The sequence below is a fragment of the Polistes canadensis genome, unplaced genomic scaffold (assembly GCF_001313835.1).
Source record: "Polistes canadensis isolate GaletaPanama2010 unplaced genomic scaffold, ASM131383v1 scaffold_11, whole genome shotgun sequence".
NCBI classification, from domain to species: Eukaryota; Metazoa; Arthropoda; class Insecta; order Hymenoptera; family Vespidae; genus Polistes; species Polistes canadensis.
The window spans coordinates 531,668-550,090 of NW_014569558.1; the positions used below are offsets into that span (position 1 = coordinate 531,668).

The 18,423-nt window shown below is 27.1% G+C and overlaps 6 protein-coding genes and 1 non-coding gene across 9 annotated transcripts; 5 read left to right on the top strand and 2 right to left on the bottom strand.

Moving 5' to 3' along the window:
• Window positions 1–385: 385 nt before the first annotated feature.
• LOC106793103 (proton-coupled amino acid transporter 4) lies at window positions 386–4,271 on the top strand. Its single transcript, XM_014759744.1, has 8 exons — window positions 386–521; window positions 1,367–1,487; window positions 1,646–1,758; window positions 2,138–2,270; window positions 2,470–2,604; window positions 2,835–2,944; window positions 3,062–3,268; window positions 3,559–4,271. Exons 1-8 carry the CDS (start codon window positions 386–388, stop codon window positions 4,269–4,271), a joined length of 1,668 nt encoding a protein of 555 aa, XP_014615230.1.
• A 1,024-nt stretch (window positions 4,272–5,295) lies between these two features.
• Window positions 5,296–7,812, top strand: LOC106793131 (probable pyruvate dehydrogenase E1 component subunit alpha, mitochondrial). Of its 2 annotated transcripts, XM_014759790.1 has the most exons (7): window positions 5,296–5,510; window positions 5,688–5,705; window positions 6,024–6,257; window positions 6,340–6,558; window positions 6,640–6,888; window positions 7,017–7,265; window positions 7,353–7,812. In XM_014759790.1, exons 1-7 carry the CDS (start codon window positions 5,460–5,462, stop codon window positions 7,536–7,538), a joined length of 1,206 nt encoding a protein of 401 aa, XP_014615276.1. In that variant the 5' UTR covers window positions 5,296–5,459; the 3' UTR covers window positions 7,539–7,812. The 2 variants fall into 2 exon arrangements, with proteins under 2 accessions (XP_014615276.1, XP_014615277.1); XM_014759791.1 differs by lacking the exon at window positions 5,688–5,705 and having other exon boundaries at window positions 5,297–5,510.
• Window positions 7,813–8,869: 1,057 nt separating this feature from the next.
• On the top strand, window positions 8,870–10,337 carry LOC106793132. Its single transcript, XM_014759792.1, has 5 exons — window positions 8,870–9,122; window positions 9,230–9,432; window positions 9,520–9,706; window positions 9,794–9,877; window positions 9,963–10,337. The coding sequence occupies exons 1-5, from the start codon at window positions 9,077–9,079 to the stop codon at window positions 10,076–10,078; spliced, it is 636 nt and encodes a 211-aa protein (XP_014615278.1). The 5' UTR covers window positions 8,870–9,076; the 3' UTR covers window positions 10,079–10,337.
• A 131-nt stretch (window positions 10,338–10,468) lies between these two features.
• LOC106793133 (putative malate dehydrogenase 1B) lies at window positions 10,469–12,454 on the top strand. Its single transcript, XM_014759793.1, is given in 7 exon segments — window positions 10,469–10,622; window positions 10,691–10,939; window positions 10,941–11,266; window positions 11,329–11,618; window positions 11,690–11,874; window positions 11,986–12,121; window positions 12,225–12,454. Coding segments are annotated over 7 exon segments (1,539 nt in total). The 5' UTR covers window positions 10,469–10,475; the 3' UTR covers window positions 12,431–12,454.
• Window positions 12,455–12,577: 123 nt separating this feature from the next.
• On the top strand, window positions 12,578–14,904 carry LOC106793144 (protein AAR2 homolog). Of its 2 annotated transcripts, none has more exons than XM_014759829.1 (6): window positions 12,578–12,786; window positions 12,965–13,212; window positions 13,339–13,454; window positions 13,552–13,705; window positions 13,782–14,072; window positions 14,311–14,904. In XM_014759829.1, exons 2-6 carry the CDS (start codon window positions 13,031–13,033, stop codon window positions 14,717–14,719), a joined length of 1,152 nt encoding a protein of 383 aa, XP_014615315.1. In that variant the 5' UTR covers window positions 12,578–12,786; window positions 12,965–13,030; the 3' UTR covers window positions 14,720–14,904. The 2 variants fall into 2 exon arrangements, with proteins under 2 accessions (XP_014615315.1, XP_014615314.1); XM_014759828.1 differs by having other exon boundaries at window positions 12,975–13,212.
• Window positions 14,905–15,122: 218 nt separating this feature from the next.
• Trnav-aac lies at window positions 15,123–15,195 on the bottom strand. The gene has a single exon. It is a non-coding gene; the product is annotated as a tRNA-Val (tRNA).
• Window positions 15,196–15,753: 558 nt separating this feature from the next.
• LOC106793145 lies at window positions 15,754–16,864 on the bottom strand. Its single transcript, XM_014759830.1, has 6 exons — window positions 16,763–16,864; window positions 16,430–16,527; window positions 16,237–16,320; window positions 16,075–16,149; window positions 15,898–15,972; window positions 15,754–15,788 (listed from the first exon to the last, which is right to left on the bottom strand). The coding sequence occupies exons 2-6, from the start codon at window positions 16,514–16,516 to the stop codon at window positions 15,777–15,779; spliced, it is 333 nt and encodes a 110-aa protein (XP_014615316.1). The 5' UTR covers window positions 16,517–16,527; window positions 16,763–16,864; the 3' UTR covers window positions 15,754–15,776.
• Window positions 16,865–18,423: the final 1,559 nt, after the last annotated feature.

Below are 18,423 nucleotides of genomic sequence, written 5' to 3' on the forward strand. Positions count from 1 at the left end.
TTTCATATTTGATATAGAAAATGTGTGGTCATAATTTAATTCATTCCAAATGCGTTACGATTAAAGATGGATTCTTCTTTTGTTTTAAATTTTACTTATTTTTAATAGATCGTTAAATTAAATACGAATATTAACTTGTTTAAGTTATACATCTGCTTTGATTATTCAAAAGGCTTATATAGTACAGAAAACATATACATATAATCGAGACTGGAGAAGAAGTTGTAAGTCTTCTTACCACGCTCCCACAGACTATGGGTTGACCACGACTTGCGTTCGATAGGATATATCAAGTTACTTGCTCGCTGTTAACGTACGCGAAGGAAGGAAACCGGTTCATTTTCTTTCACACTGATTTTAAAGTCAGTGCTGATGGTGTCTCATCATGATTCGCGAAAGTGTACCTCTTCTATTTAAAGACGTTAATTCGGATCTTTCATTGTTTTTCGCTATCTTGTGTATTGTTGATATATTCGGTGTTTTTCCAATAATTGCTTTACCAAGTTCGATCGTTCAGTGTGGTGAGTTGTTATTATTATTTAATTCTTTTTTCTATAATTTTTTTTGGTTTTATTTTCGACAACGCGAACTTCGTTTCCTTCCTGCAGGATATATCTTCTCGTAATTTGTACATGAGAGAAATTAAATGTTTGTGATAGCGATTGAGCGCTAAGCAATTTGAAAATTTCGTTTGAGGAAAAGAAAAGTCTCTTACGAAAATTTACATAAAAGTCGCGAATTGATATTTACCTAATAAGCGAGCAATTTTTTTTTTATGTATATCGAAATAAGAATATAACGTAAATGTATTATATATGCGGTGTGTAATGGAGAAAAATTAATATTTTGACAAAAAAGAAAAAAAGAAACAAAAAAAATAATATTATTTATAATAATAATAATAATAATAATAATAATAATAATATTAATAATAATAATAAGGTATTAATAATCTTGTTAAACATTTAATGAAAATAACGTATCTAGAATTATAAACAAACAATTCTGTGTGTTTATAAATGCGACCTGACAAAGTAAACCGATTATTTTGGAATTATGTGAATATATTCGATTATATTTGAAATACAAGTATTATATATACACATATATTAGGGTAATTTGAAAAATTAGCGACTCTTATGCTTCTTTTTTTAAAAAAATTTATATATATACATATATATACATATGTATACATGCATATATCATACATTTAAAATAAGAAACATTTGAAATTTTTCAAATTATCCTCGTAGATGATAATTTTCAAATGCGTGATTTGATCTCGATCGTGAATCTTAATGATCTCTCGACGAGTCAATATTAATATGTACAACAAAAAAGCAACAGATGTTAAATGTTGTTTTAGGATTATATGGCATTCCTTTGGTTTTCGTTGTTTTTGGATTACAAATATACACAGCTGCATTACTTGGAAAATCATGGATTATAGCTACCACCTTGGATCCTATGATCTTACGAAAAAATCGGTAGGATTATAATTGGAAAACAACAAAAAATCACAAGATAAAAAGAACCGAATGTTTACCGAATTCATTTTCATAACGTTTCTTTACTTTCGGATAATAATAAATCTATTGAATTGTTAGAAAATTGTTAGAAAATTGAACATCTTATTTATTCTTAGGTATCCTTTAGCAGCGGTAACCGAATTAACGCTAGGTCCACGAGCACGAACTATTATAACTTTACTTTTGGATCTTACAATTTTTGGTTGTGGAATACCTAATTTATTAGTCGGTAGGTCAATTATAATTATATAATAATGATAAGAGAAATAAATAATAGATAGATAAACACAAAAAATCAACAAAAAAAAGCGAACAAAAACATCAAAAGGGTATAAAAAATGAAATAAATAAATTAACAGAAAAAAAATATATTAAATTTATATATTATACTTTTTTTTACGTTTAAGATAATTTAAGAGACACATTGTATAATATTACAGTTGTGATTTATTACGCACGTTATAATAAAATAAAATAAAACAATTTAATATATAAGGTAAAAAAAAAAACAATCAAAGTTGTAATGTCTTATTTATAAATTAGAGGTAAGAGAATATATAAAAAATATAATTTATATATATTTATTAAATCATCTTATTTCGTTTTAGCATCACAGAATTTGCAAATGTTCGGAGTTAGAATGTCCGAAGAAAAATTTGACATTTCTTTTTGTTACTGGTTACTTGTCGTTGGTATGCTACTCTGTCCTTTCATGTGGTTAGGAAGTCCACGAGATATGAAGTAAGAAGATATTCATGATAATTAATCTTCTCAATTTCTTCTCCATAATAACGATAACTTACATTATCTTCGAGATTTAATTTCATTATTGTATTATTCTACTTATGATTTTTGATCTTATAATGTTTTTTTATTAATTTTTTTTTTTTAATTGTTTTACATGTTTTAGATATAAAACATATTTTTATAAATATTATAGATGGTTAGCAATGTTTTCTTGCGTTACCGTAATTTTGACCGCAATACTGATTTGGTGGTGCATCATCAACGACGATCGAATTATCGAACATATACCGATACCAACTTCACCAACTTGGGATAAATTTATATCTGGGTATATATATAATTATAACAATGTTTATATATTTAGTTATATTGTTTATAAATTAGAATATATCAATTCTTATAGATTTAATTGTAAGTAAGAGGCTCTATTGATAAATAATTATAATTTTTCTTATATATTTTAATTGCTTTTTACTATTGATCTAAATTGAATTGTTTTAGTATCGTTTAGCATGATAATTATTATAATATAATAATTTATTAATTAATTAACTTTAGTTACGGCATGTTGGCATTTTTGTTCGACATACATCCAACGTTGATGACCGTTCAAGTTGATATGCACAATCCTCGTAATATCAATAAAGCTGTTATTTTATCATTTTTTGGTAAGAAAAAATTACCTAACTGTATATTTAAACAAATTTAGTTAATTATGAACATTTATTATAATTACTGTTTATCATTTTTAATCATTATTCAAATGAATTAATTGATGATTATAGTAAGCGTATCACTATTTGGAATAACGGCGGGATTGGCAATGTGGAAATACGGTGGAAGTATAACAGCTAATATTCTTCAGATAGTGCCAACGGGATTTGCAATAAATGGTGCTATCTTATTAGCTGCTCTTCAATTATGCTTATCCAGTGCATTAGGTCATTCGGCGCTTTTTCAACATTTCGAAGATAAACTTCGAATAAATAGGTGTAAGTATAAAAATATTATTTGCTAAGATTCACACATTTTATTTCTTTATTGTTTACTTAACAATTAAATATATTGCTTTTGAAGTAACAACAGATAAATGTTTTAAACAGATTAATTTTATAGCTTGGATAGTTGACTTCATTTAACGATAAGATTAGAAACATGAAATTTGTAATATAATAATCATTGTTTATTTCTTCAGAAAAAAACATATTCACGATTAAAAATACACGCGCGTTATACGTGTTCTTTTTTATTAATTAATTTATTTTTTTAATTATAATTACAGCATTCGGATGGAAACGTTGTGCAATAAGATCAACAATTGTTTTCTTTGGAGTCGCTGTAGGAGAAATGGTACCGCGCTTCGACATAGTAATGGCTCTGATTGGTGGATCGTTAATGGGCCCATTGGTTTTCGTACTTCCGCCACTGATGTACGCCAGAGCGATAGCTTTGAAAAATAGCGCGAACCGCATCTCGACGCCCGAAATTTATTCTACTTCTGTAAGACAATTAAATTCGATCGATGCTAATTCGGATCCAAGAATTCATTCGAGATCCGTTTACGATGGTTTTTTGGGTGTTACTAAAACTATACCGCATCGATATTCGTACGTTTATTATTACGATATGGAAAATGAAATGTGTGACGATGAACGTATAGAAGACGAGGGGGTTGATCGTGAAGATAATTATTCTAATGTTATAAATCTTAACAAAAGTTCATTAATGAGAAAAAATCATCAAGAGGAAGCTATATTTATCGACGCTAGTCAACCATCTTTAAGAAATTATCAAAGACAAGAACTCTCGATGCAACAATCATTATCTAAATCTCAAATACTCAAAGATCTCAAACAAACGATGAATTGGTTCGGTTATTTGATAGTTATTATTGGAATTGGAATAACTATATCATCTACTTACATTAACATTAAAAATACTATTCGTTATGTACGTTTTACACCCCCGTGTATCGTTAATGCCACCATTGTATAAGATCCCATGTAATTTTATTTTTTCGTACTTTTTATGTTATTTTTATTTGTTTTATTTTTTAAAGATAAACCATTGTGTACGTAGCATTTAAGTTTTCGTTTATTATGTGTTTTGTTTGTTACGTGAATGAATGTATATGTATTTTTATATATCAAATAATAATCTCATATTAATGATTAAAATGATTTTTAAGAAGAAACGTCTATATTTATGAGATTCGTGTAATTTCATAAGAAAATATAATATATTTGTACATAAATATACATATATATATAACGATAGGTTGAAAAGTTTTAAGCTTTAACCAAAAAAAAAACAAATTTTTTTTTTTTAATAGAAACGAGTTTTACCAATAAAAAGATTGCTTCTATGTTGAGCTTAAAATTTGTCAACCCATCAAGGTACAGCAAACGAATATTAATTTCTTATCAAAGATATCCGACGATCAAATAATGTTATCTGACATCTATGATTAAAAGTAAGGTATTTTATTAAACAAAAATAACTCTAAACTCTCTCACTCTCTTCTATCAGAATATATAACTCCTTATAGTTGTAAGATCGACTTAAGAAAATCAAAGTTTGAAAGTTTTCTCGCGGGAAATCCAAAATATTGAAATTATATTATGATATAAATAAATAAATATTTCTTTTTATATTAAAATTTATTTATTTTCATATTAATATATATGTTAGAATATTGAATATAGAAAAATAACATATTTCGATTATTGGATAACGCGTTTGAATAATTTCATGAGGAAGTTTAAATTTATAAATGACACATTGTTAATAAACATTTTTTCTGCTTTAATTTAAAACATAATTTTACTTATATAATTAGTAAATAATATAAGAAATTATTAAAATTTGCAATAATTATTATTCTAGATAATAATTAAATATTATTTATACAGTTTTTTATTCTATCAATCATAAAAATGTCAATGTCACGTGGTCCTCACGTAATGACCGCCATAAGTTAAAATCTCGTAGTGGGGGAATCATATAGTCCAACCTGTCCTTTATACAACCTACATTTCGACATTACTAGGAATTATTCAGTGTGCCAAGTGTTGCTCCTCATCTTTTGACGTCATTTTACATATTGTATCTACGAGAAAAATTATTCATCTTTTTTTATTTTAATTTTTTTTATTCGCACTTGGTTTAAATTATTTGATCAAAATGATACCAAATTGTTTTAGAACTGCTGGTGCACAGATATCTCGAAGAAATGTGAGTATATTAATATAATAAACTTTTTTTTCCTCTCTTTTTTTCATTATTCCCAATAAGTTTAATATCGTAAAGTCCATTATTATAAAATGTATGCATATATTAATTTATTTTTCAATTTTTACATTAAAAATATATTTTCATATTCCTTTTTTAAATCTCGGACAACTATGTCAGTTTGGAAATTGGAATAAGGTACGTGTTAAGTACTGTGTTTTTTTTGTTCAATTGTTTTTACAATTGCATATTTAATTATGAGTATTGTTAACAATTAATTTAGTATTGTTATATTCATATTTGAGTTTTCTAAATGTCAAACATAGAATTATAATCTCTCCATTGATTTATCATCATAGTATTGAAAATAGTATTTCATTTATTTTTGATTAAACAATAAGATTTAAGAATTATTTTAGCTTTTCTATACACCACATTTTTTAAATTAAACAATATGAGATAAATACTACTGTATACTGATTATACTTGTAATTCTTCTTTTTAATATATTTATAGATAATCTCATTCTTTAACAAAAAAAACAATTATGCAACGGAAGCAAGTTTTGAGACAAAACCTTTTCGCTTACATAAATTGGATAGTGGTCCATCTAATCATGTAACAGTAACCAAAAATGATGCTTTAGAAATATATAAACATTTGCATACAATAAGACGTTTAGAAACATCAGCTGGTAATTTATACAAAGAAAAAATAGTTCGAGGCTTTTGTCATTTATATTCTGGTCAAGTAAGTAAAATTATATTTTTTATTAAATTTTTATTATTTCACTGATGCAACACTTATTTGATTTGCTATGTACATGTTTTAGGAAGCTTGTGCCGTTGGTATGAAAGCTGCCATGCGGTCACAAGATGCTGTAATCACTGCCTATCGTGCACATGGTTGGACTTACTTAATGGGTATAGAACCTGTAGGTGTTCTTGCAGAACTTACTGGAAGACAATTAGGTAACGCTAGAGGCAAGGGTGGTTCTATGCATATGTATGCTAAAAATTTCTATGGAGGAAATGGTATTGTCGGTGCTCAGGTTTGTTTAACAATAGTTGTTTTTTATTGCCAAAATAAGAAATCATACGCATAATCATTTAAAAAAAGATTTTATTTTTAGATACCATTAGGTGTTGGTATCGCATTTGCTCAAAAATATATGAACACTGGAGGAGTATGTTTAACTCTTTACGGAGATGGTGCTGCGAATCAAGGACAAGCATTCGAAGTATACAATATGGCTAAATTATGGGACATTCCTTGTATTTTTGTTTGCGAAAATAATGGATATGGAATGGGTACCAGTGTCGAACGTGCTTCCGCGAGTACAGAATATTATACAAGAGGAGATTACGTCCCTGGTATTTGGGTAAGTTTCTTTATGTAAAAATAATGATTGTACATTTTATTCATTCTAATATTTTTTATTAATAATCAATAATTTTAATTTATTATTATTATTATTAATATATAGTATCAATTTTTATTTATTAATAGGTGGATGGTATGGATGTTTTGGCTGTAAGAGAAGCAACAAAGTTCGCTATAGAACATTGTACATCTGGAAAGGGACCCATTATTATGGAAACTGCCACATATAGGTATAGCGGACATAGTATGTCCGATCCAGGAACAAGCTACCGTACTAGAGATGAAATCCAAGAAGTACGACAAACAAGAGATCCTCTTACAAGTTTTAAAGAGAGATTATTGAGTACTAATCTTGCTACTGCAGATGAACTTAAGGTTACACATATTATATTATATTTTTGTGTTTCTCATTTATAACTAAGAAAAATTTATTATATATATTAATATTTTTATTTTATATAGACAATGGAAAGCGAGATTAGGAAGAAAATAGATGATGCTGTAAAAGTTGCTAAAGCGGATAAAGAAATTCCATTAAGTGAATTAAGTGCAGATATTTATTCCAATTGTTTAGAGAAGGAAATTCGAAGTGTCACACCATTTAAATCATTGTCACACATTAGATTGAGCACTCCTGTCAATCTGTGAACAAAATTAGAATCATTGTTTCACTTTACGTGTCGAATATGTGTATTAAAATAATCATTTTAATGCTTATTATATCTCTTTTCATATTCATAGCTCATCAGAATGTTAGCCCTTTTCTCCACATTCAAGATTAAGAAAAATCTGTGTCTCTCTAAGTTTATTAAGTTAATTTAATAGATTCTATAAATGATAGGATTTATTAAACTTATACTCTGTATATTTCTTGTATAGTTAAATATTTATAAAAAAAAATATTAGAAAAATACATAAATTACTTGAAAATAAGCCCATAATGCTAATAACAACTTCATTAATAAAATAATGAAGAAGAGAGAACACTTATAAACTTTATTAACTTAATAATACCGTAGAAAAAACCTAATTATGTTAACAATTAATTAAGTAAAAAGATTAAATTAAAATTGTATTATAAAGATCGAACTTTCAGGTTATATCGTTTTATACATGCTGATATGCATACAAAAAATATAGGTTAAATAAAAAAAGTTCATTTTTGTGCATGTATTCTTGAAAAATCTCTTATGTAATCTCTCTCTATCTCTTACAGTAATAGATATATAACAAAATTATAATTTTAGAATTTTAGAATTTTCACTCTCTAGTACTTTTATAGTATAATAAAATACAAATACATACAATTGTTTTTATACTACTCTACCTTCTACTTCTATCATAATACGATTAGTTCAAAATATACACAGATTTTATTCATCTAATAATAGTTTTTTTTCTCTTTGAAAAATATTTTCTAAATTATAAGTATTAGGTACAAAAATTCATCCGATGGTTTTTTCTTACAAATTTAGTATTTATTTGTAAAGTAATCATACATCTGTTATTCTTTGAAACAGTCTCCATTATTTTCAATGACCTTGGTCCATCTTTCTGGTAACTGTTGAATTCCTTCAAGAAAAGAAAGTGGCGATTTTGACGCAATGAATTCGTCAATAGTTTTTTGTACTTCTTCCAATGTTTGAAAATTCGTATCTGTTAAATGATGTTTGAGTAATCGGAATAAATGAAAATTTGATGGAGCCAGATCAGGAAATGCTGCATGTGGAAGGATTTCCTAGCCTAAAAAACAAATGATATTATTTGCTGCTTTTGTAATCTGTGACCGAATATTATCCTGTTGCAAGATAACGTGCAACAGTTAAAGAAAAGTGCGAATAAATAATCTAATATCAAGGCACTGAATTAATTTCTACATTTAATATTTTCAAAAATAATACAATTCTCTTATTGGTTTGTATGCAGAAATAGGCGGGAAAATGCCTCAATCATTTCTTATTTTTAACGTGTCCCTACGATCGCAGCGCCAATGTACTGGACTTCACTCGATGCTGATTGGTTTTTGACGCGTTCATTAGCGATCACTTATTGGCTAGAGTTATTTCCCTTTGAGTTGTTAACTTAAGTTTAATGTTTACCATGAAAGATTGTTTTCAGTTTGTTTGAACGAAGGCAAGGAATTATAGACGACAAATTTTCATATTTATTAATAACATTTTAATAACATGGCTTCTGTTTTCAATGTATTTAGTAATACGAGTAATAATATCAGTGAGTATAATTAAATAGGTTTTTATATTATTTTGAATACTACGAGATTAATTACAGTTACTTTCATTGTAACTACACATTAATCCTACTTGTTATATGATTTATAGTGTCAACAACAGAACACTTTAAAGAAACAAAATCAATAAATTATACAAGTGGTATTATGGCTAAATCATTTGATCAATGCAAACCAAAAGGTTTATCAATAAGATCTAAATCTGATCTGAATATTGCAGCAACTAGTTCTCCAATAACTTTTAAGAAAGACGAAAGTAATAATTCATTTTTCCCAAAGAATGAATTGATTAACGTAAGCATATCTATTAATTGATAATTATTTAAACAATATTATTTTCTGTACATTTATCTAGGTAGTTTTAATATTGTTTTATTGTAGAAGCAGTTACTTTTTGCACCCACTGAATTTGATAAAGCAGAATCAGTTGAATTTAATAAAGATAAGATTTTTGAACAAAACATCTTAAGATTCAAAGAACCATATGTAGTAGAAAAAGATATACAAAACAGTATATTTTCAGAACCAGAAGATTTAGCACCATATTATGATCCAGAACTGGAATTGAGTATGTGCATATTTATTTGATTCAATATTTTTCTTTTTTTAATACAAATTATAACAAAGATCTAAGAGACACATTATTTCTTTACAGATAATTACAATATTAATTTAGAAAATGAATTTAGCAAATGTATGTTGCATGCACAAGATGACACAGATGAAGGATTTGGATCAGGTGAAAAAAATAATAGAAATATTTTAACGTTTGATTATGTATTTCGTGTTAATGCAGATAATAATACTTTTTTTTTTTTAAATAGAAATGGAGGAACTTTCCTACCCTGAAATGACGATACATGAACAATCAATGCAATTTTCTGATTATGATTGCGGATCTCCTCATTTATCAGAAATATCTGACAATGAAACTGTTTGATTACACTGACTGAAACTTTTAATTTTACAAAGTCATGATAACATAACATTTCTATTAGTGATTTTTTTATCATCCGTACCACAAATAAATTGAATTTTGTTTAGAATATCAAATTAATATATAAATTATCTAATATAATATAATTTCTGATTCTTTTTTACTTTTAGTTATATAGATATATTTGGTGTTTTTTGATATAGTATTACATTGCTGTATATTATCGCTATTTTTATTTAAATAAATAATATTTTAACAATAATCTTGGATTAAACCAACATGAAGTTAATTTAATACAATTTTGTTGACTAATGCAGTTAATGAAAAATAATTGAAGATAATTATATATATCATATTTAGAACATTTTGGGATATTTAATCTGAATAAACAAAAAAGAATATGTCAGCCGATAAATGTGTTATAGTAATAGCAGGCATACCAGAAGATGTGTATTTTTGTCATATATGTTACATAGTAGAAAACTTGACAATGATATTAAAATATTTAAAGTATAAAAAGATTTTTAAAAGTGCAGCTGAATGGAAGGTTAATGTTTAACGTTCAAGTACTCTCATATTATTTTAGTAATATAATGTAATTTATTCTATTTTAAGTCGTGGCTACAAAAAATCTGTTACCGTTGGAATTGGTCGCATAAAAAGTCACCATTGATTTGGAGAAAAGTTGGTTTATCTAAAAATAATGTCACTTACATTGGAAGTATAACTCAATTTTGGGAATTTTTACACACGCGTTATAACATTAGTACTTATATTATGCAAGATGATCTTAAACGAATACAATTGGATTATTTACTTGTAAGAAAGATATTAAATTATAATAATGAAGCTGTTATAATTCTTTGTATTATTACAGATGTATGAAACAACATTAAAATTACCATCTGTGAAAACGTCACTTATACAACATCGTTGCATTACAGTAATAGGTGCTGGAAAAGCATTATGTTTAGACTTAATCCCACAATTAATAACAACTAAAGAGTTATGGTTAACGAATGGTATTATTGTTAATTTATATGACGAACCTGGTTGTTATTTTAAAATCAAACATATTGTTAAGGATATGGAGGCTATAGGAGGTGGTTTATATGCAGCAAGAGCCATAGAAAATATCTCAGATGGATTATGTGATTGTGATATATTAATTAACCTAGACGTTATATCAAAGTATGTCTTTGTATTTTTGAGTTTCTTAGTAAAATCTAAGATACATGCTGAGACAATTTTAGGGAAGAGAATGAAAGTACTAATTCTTGGTTACGAAGTAATTATGATAGTATGGCTAAGTTAGCAAGGCAGATAAACCGATATGCACCTTCTGAAATGAAAGTACTTTTTTGTTCGACAAGTGCAAGTTGTTTTTGTGTAAATGTGCTTCATGCTTTAGTAACTAAATTGCCAAAGACTAGTATGGTAGCAGTTAGTACTCATTATGGGCTAGAAATAATGCATAATTTTATAACAAAATTTAATTTGCCTGTACACAATTTTGGGTGTCCTCCTGTATGGGGATTTTTGGGTTGGTTAACAAATTTCAAGATAATATATATATACCAATGGAATTTTAGTATTAATTTATTTAATGCATAGGAATTAATCGTTTTGTGGATGTATGTCATATGATCCAGAAATGTGAAGTATACAAACCAAATAATAGAGCCATGTTTGCAGAAGAAAGTACTACATTACCATTGGGATTTAAATATCCAGAATTGCGATATTTTTTTTATTCAGCACACGATAACGATCCTTATAATGGATATTTCGAACGTAAGGTATGAATTTTGAATATAAGATATAAATATAATCTATATATTTTTTTAATGTATTATAAAAGAAAACAAAAACATTAAATATAACTCCTTACATATTATAATATTATTTAGGCGGTGACACAATATCAAATTGGACGTACTGAGAATTTTCAAGTATGCAGAGCTATTTGCGATCTTTTAAAATTATGGTATAGCGGCGAAGAAAATATTGGAGATGAAATTATTTCTTTAGGAATATCTTCTGACGGTATTTATATACAGTAACACATATAACGTATATATATAGGGTGTTCTTTCAACACCTATTCAATGTACCATTTAATTATCTTGATATTGAATATAAATTTTAGGAACCTTTGGAATTCCCAAAGGATTAGTATTTTCACAGCCTGTACATTTAATAAATTTAAAAGATGGATCACGCGTATGGATGCCATTTAATAATTTTCCATTACCTTGTATACCATTACACATATTTAACAATTTGATTTTAACTGCAGTCATTTTGAAAGAACAGTTTATAAAAGAATATATTATTATTGCAAATGATTCATGAAATTAAAACATCAAAAAAATGTAAGAAGAGAATAAAAAATAAAAATTTTATTATTTCTTATTTTGTCTTAATTTGATATTAATAAATAGAAGAGAAAGGGGATAAGGTGAAAGTAAACAAGAAAAATGACGCAATAGAGAATTTAAATTAGTGCGCCAATTTTAATCCGTAGTTGTAGGTGATAAAACTTCAAAAGAAAATTAAAAAATTGACGTTTTAGCTATAATTAAATATTAATTCTAGTTTTGATTTTTTTCTCGATCATTTATAAAATTGTATAAATTAAAAAATTGTATAGAAAAATTTCTCATTGCAATAGAACGGCTTGATGTTCGTGGAGTGATCGAAATTTAGAGGTTACATAAATTTATGATTTTTGATTTGTATAATTAAAATATAGTAATAATTAAATAATGAGATATATTATTATAATTAATTTTTTTTCATCGTTTTTTTTATAATCTGTTATATATAAGAATAAGTAAATGTCTTATTAGAATGTAAACATATAATATATTTATATAAATTATAAAGGTCATTGCAGGATATATATTCAAACAAAACAGTTATTTAAGAAAATTTTTAACATAAGAAGGCAGTATGGACGTGGACGAGCATCCAGGAGAAGATCACATATTAATAAAAAATGCTACACTTGTTGTAGTTGATGCACCAAATAATATGGAGTTTGGAATAGATTTAAATTCTTGGGATATTAAAAATAATAAAAAGTATATGGGTATTAAATTCATACCTCCAGGATTCCGTTTTGTACACTATAGGTAATTTCAATAGCTTTTGATTATTTGTCTATGTATGTAAAGTATTTGTATTAATCTATATGGTGAATGTGTAGAGTATAATAAGATTCTTCTTATTAATTATGTACGAAAACAATGTTTTCATAGAGTAGAAGATCGTCATGGCGGACCATCATTTAGAATTGGTTTTATTCATTATTTTGAGAATGGTGAATTTATGGTCAAATGTTGGGACAAATCAACAAATGAAATGAGTGCTGATCGTAAGATATATTATTATGAACTAAATTTATTCGTTATTATATATATATATATTGTTTTTATATTATTATTATTCTTTTAATATTGTTTGATATATAGCTGTTGAGGAAGATTTGCTAGTACGTCTTCGAAACAGTCTGTTAGATTTAGATAACATTCTTGTTCCCTATAACTTTGATTACATTGATAGATGGGAACGATTGACTGATAAAATTGATTTTTATGTAGTAAAACGTTGTAAACCTCTTTGTGGGTATGTAATATATTTTCATTTTGTATGTACTTTTTCCTTTTTTTTATTGTACTTTTTAATTATTTTTATTTTTTAGTTTCATATATTCGGCTATGGAATTAGTGCCTTGTAGTAATGATTCGGAACTCTCTACAGACGAAGAAGATTCTAGAAAAAAAGAAGAGAGTAAAGAGATACCACAAACAAGACCTATGAAGAATCAAATACCAAAATTATTGCCTAACTTTAAACCAAAAGCTGGTTCAGAACTGAGATTAACACCAATGCCTGACAAATATTATCCTGATAATACAACTCCAGAAAATATTACAAAATATAATCTTGATTACAGTTATGCTTGGGAGACAGTGCTTAATGGAATGAAATGGTATGATCACCAATTCTATTGTTTTTTAATATAAACAGAAGTATCTTGTAAATGATTGTAGAAGCGAGCAGTGGGTGATTCTATATGAAAAATTCAGTTGAACAAGTAGAATAACATTTGTCTCTATAAGGCTTTGTTTTCGAGAAAAATAAATTTAATATCCTGTATATTCTAAATTTTTACATTTTAATATTATTTATATAAAACTATAAATATGCGTATAAAAATATTTTTTCAGTTCAGCGGAAATACTTGGTGAATTGCAACTTACTTTCGTTTGTGTCTTGATAGGCCAAAATTGGGAAGCCTTTGAACAATGGAAAAAGATTTTCTCATTGATATGTGGTGTAGATTCAGTTATACCAAAATATAGGTCTCTTTTTTTGGAATTTTTGTGGACTATAGAAGTTCAGTTAGATTATATTCCAGAAGATATGTTAGTAGACGTTGTCTATACTGAAAATTTTATCTATTGTAATTTGCGTAAGTTTTTTAGGAACATTGAATTTCATGTTGGCATAGATCAGCCATTCAAGTATACTGCAGCACGATACCGTGAACGAATATGTAATATGCTTAATTGGAACTTTGGTAATTTACAAGAAGAAGAAGGAGATGAGGCACCTGTTATTGTTAGTACAGATTAAATATTAACCATATTACAAATAAAAATGAATTTATGAAAGAAAAATAATTTTTTAATTTAGCTTTAATTTTTTACGGGTAAATTGCGTATAAATTATATGTTATATTATATAGCCAGATAGATAGTATATATGTGTATTGTAAATAAACTATTGATCATCTTCTGTATAATTCGCTCATGATCAAATACATAAATAAGTTTATACTATCACTTTTTGTGTACGCGCGTGTGTGTGTGAATACAAAATTTACATTAACAATAGTATAGAAGAATTGATTAAATAAAATATCCCTAATTAAAAGAATATAGTTGATGATTATGTCAAATTAGGGAGAAAATGTATAATAATAAATTAAGAATTTATTATTATTTTATAATTTATATATATAAATGAATAAAAAAAATGTTTCCGCCCGGGATCGAACCGGGGACCTTCCGCGTGTTAGGCGGATGTGATAACCACTACACCACGGAAACTTGAATATCTGTACAAGATTTTTAATAGTAAATTTACTACATTCATTTAAATTTGATTAAATACATGTTTTAATCTGGGGAGATTATTTTCTAAATAATAGTACATACATGTTTGGAAATTCGTAATTATGTATTTACATATAAATGTAATATATACTTTAAATACAACGAATTATTTTGTTTTTATTAAAAAGATTACATAAAGACATATTATACAAGTTTAGATATTATATTAGATAAAGAATATTACATAAAATTATTAGTCGAGTATATTTATATATGGCATCATTAATTTAATTTAATCTTCTTATTAGGTCAATATCCGATGTCATCAAGATAAGAAAATTTCTATTTTTGAATTTTGTCTTATTGTAACTTGCATCTTGAGTTATGTTATACGCTTTGGAATTACAAATTAAAATAATATTAATTATATAATAAGAACGTATATATATATAGAAAAATATATAATCAATGATTTATAAAAATGAATGTTAAAGTATTTTTGGATTTTTTATATTCTTACCAGATATAAAAGATATAGAATCAATATCGAGATATTGGTTTTGTGAATAAGCTTCTCAACGAAGTCTCTACAATATAAAGACGAAAATTATTAACATTTTTTAAAAATAAAAATTTCTATAGTAACAAAACAATTGAAATAATCTTTCCAATATTTGTAATTCTTACTATTCTTACCGGGTGAGGAGGCCGTGGAGGAACCTGTTGTGGTCTKGGTCTGGAAGGTTCWGGATCAGCTTCRCGACGGAGTCTCTGAAATATGAAAATAAAATATTATTTATTGTTTTCTTGTGTAGTAGAGAAAACTTATAWTTGAATACATTTCTTATTACATGTAATTATTTTTATTCTTACCGGGTGAGGAGGCCGTGGAGGAACCTGTTGTGGTCTGGGTCTGGAAGGTTCAGGATCAGCTTCACGACGGAGACGCTAAAAAATATGAACATTAAAATAATATTTATGTAGATGAATAACTTTTTATGAATTTATATTTAAATGTAGTTTTTTTTTTATCACCTCAGATTTAATTTCTTGAAAGCCGTGGTGTTCAAGATTTTGAAGATTTAGGAGATGACCTTCAGATTCTTTTGCGAGAGAGTACTTTAATATATAAAGAAACACATGTAAGCAGATAAAACATAATCTGTTATTTCAATTCTCTCTAATCGTTGTATATTATTTTTTAAATGATAATTTTTTATATACTTACCGGATTTACGTGCAATTCAAACGATTCCCCAGTAACAACGATAATAAGCATAGCAGCAAGAGCTGCTCTTATCACTAAACTTGCCATTTTTTTCGTTTCTAGAAGAACGTCAATATTGCTTATTATATATTTATTTCGATGACTTTGTGATATACTTATCTTTTAATGAAATACAGATCAGAAAAGGTTACAAAAGATTGATATTAATATAGAATTGTAGTTTTATATCATTTAAGAATTTTCATTAAAATTAATTTTACATATATTAGAATAAAAACTTATTTAATATTTTTGTATGTATTATGTTATTGTAAAGACATAATGTTTACTTACTTATCGTTGCAGTCTAGATGAAAGTTTGCAAGGAAATGATTTCTATGAGACCTACAGCGTTGCTTTTATACTTATTGCTTTCTTCGATACTTTCATTTAACGGGCACGCATTAACATTTACCATGAATACTGGGGAATTACCGATACTTGCTTATCATATAAATATTTTTCTCTTTGGAATATTAAATTACTTACTATGATATAACGATAATTCCAGGAATGCAAAGACCAACAAGCTTCTGTATATTTATTTCACGTCATGGAATCCCAGAACTATATATTTTTTTATTGTTATTAATGCTTCCTAAGATATCCTCATTATTTTTATTACACATTATATGTCAATATTGTGTCTTTAGTTTAAAATCGTTTTTCAAATATCAATAATTGAAAAAAAAATTGATAAAATTAAAATAAAACAAATATTGTGCAGAATAATAATGACTTTTATATAATTTTATAATTTAATAATGTGACGCGCGCGCGCGTCAATTGCATGAGTATACTTGTGGCCGGTCAACAAGTGTTCAAAATACAATTTCTATATAATCGATGGATTAATTAACTGATAGTTTATAATTCTAATAAAATAATAGAAATAGTAAAAGAGCAGACAAAATATAAGAAATAAAAAGATAATAGAATCATAATATTGTTAATGATTACAAATAGAATGGATATATTCGAGTGGATAGATTAAATTTTGTAAACAGAGATGCAATCAAATGTATACGATAGATATTCAAAATTAAATTTCTATCTACGAAACATTTTAATCCATGTTATGATTTACTTCTTCTTATTTTGCTTTAGAATTATTAACTAGAATTATTATCTTCAAGATTGTATCATAAATTATCTGTAATGTCATACATTTAAAAAAAATTGTTGGAATTAGAAAAGATATTATCAGAAGTAATAGAAGAATATTTGTTGAAAAATATTGATTACGCAAATTAATTATAATAATAATATCATATGGAATAATTATAAATTGTGTGTGAACGAAAGAAGAATGTTGAAAACTTTCTGAATGTGTAACGCCACACATATCATATATTCTTTTTATATATTCTTTCGATTATATCTTAATTACATAAAAGAAACAATGATCAATCAGTGCAGAAAATAAATCGATCGAGTTTCGGGGGAATTCCCTGATTAATCACGTATCATTGATGATAGAATTCCTAGATACGATTAGGCAATAACATTATCTTATTGATACTGTTTGTTAAATAAGACTACATTTTGCTTATTGGTTATGAAAGAAAAACAATAATTATAGCAAGTTCAAATTGATATATATTTTTTCATATAGTCCTGATGTTATTAAGTATTCAAGTATTTATTAACATTCATTTTTGCACCTGATAAAGGAGCTGTTCATTATGAGCTTGGTGAAGAATTAGTTGTTGAAGGTGCTGGTGGAGGTTCGGAAGACGAAGGTGGTGGTGGAGGAGGTGGTGGTGGTGGTGGGGGTGGTGGTGGAGGAGGAGGCGGAGGAGGTGGTGGTGGACGACCGCTTGGTGGTGGACCGGTTGGACGACCGCATGGAGGTGGTGGTGGTCGATGACCGCCTGGGGGTGGACGAGGTGGACGACCGCATGGAGGTGGTGGTGGTGGACGACCGCCTGGGGGTGGACGAGGTGGACGACCGC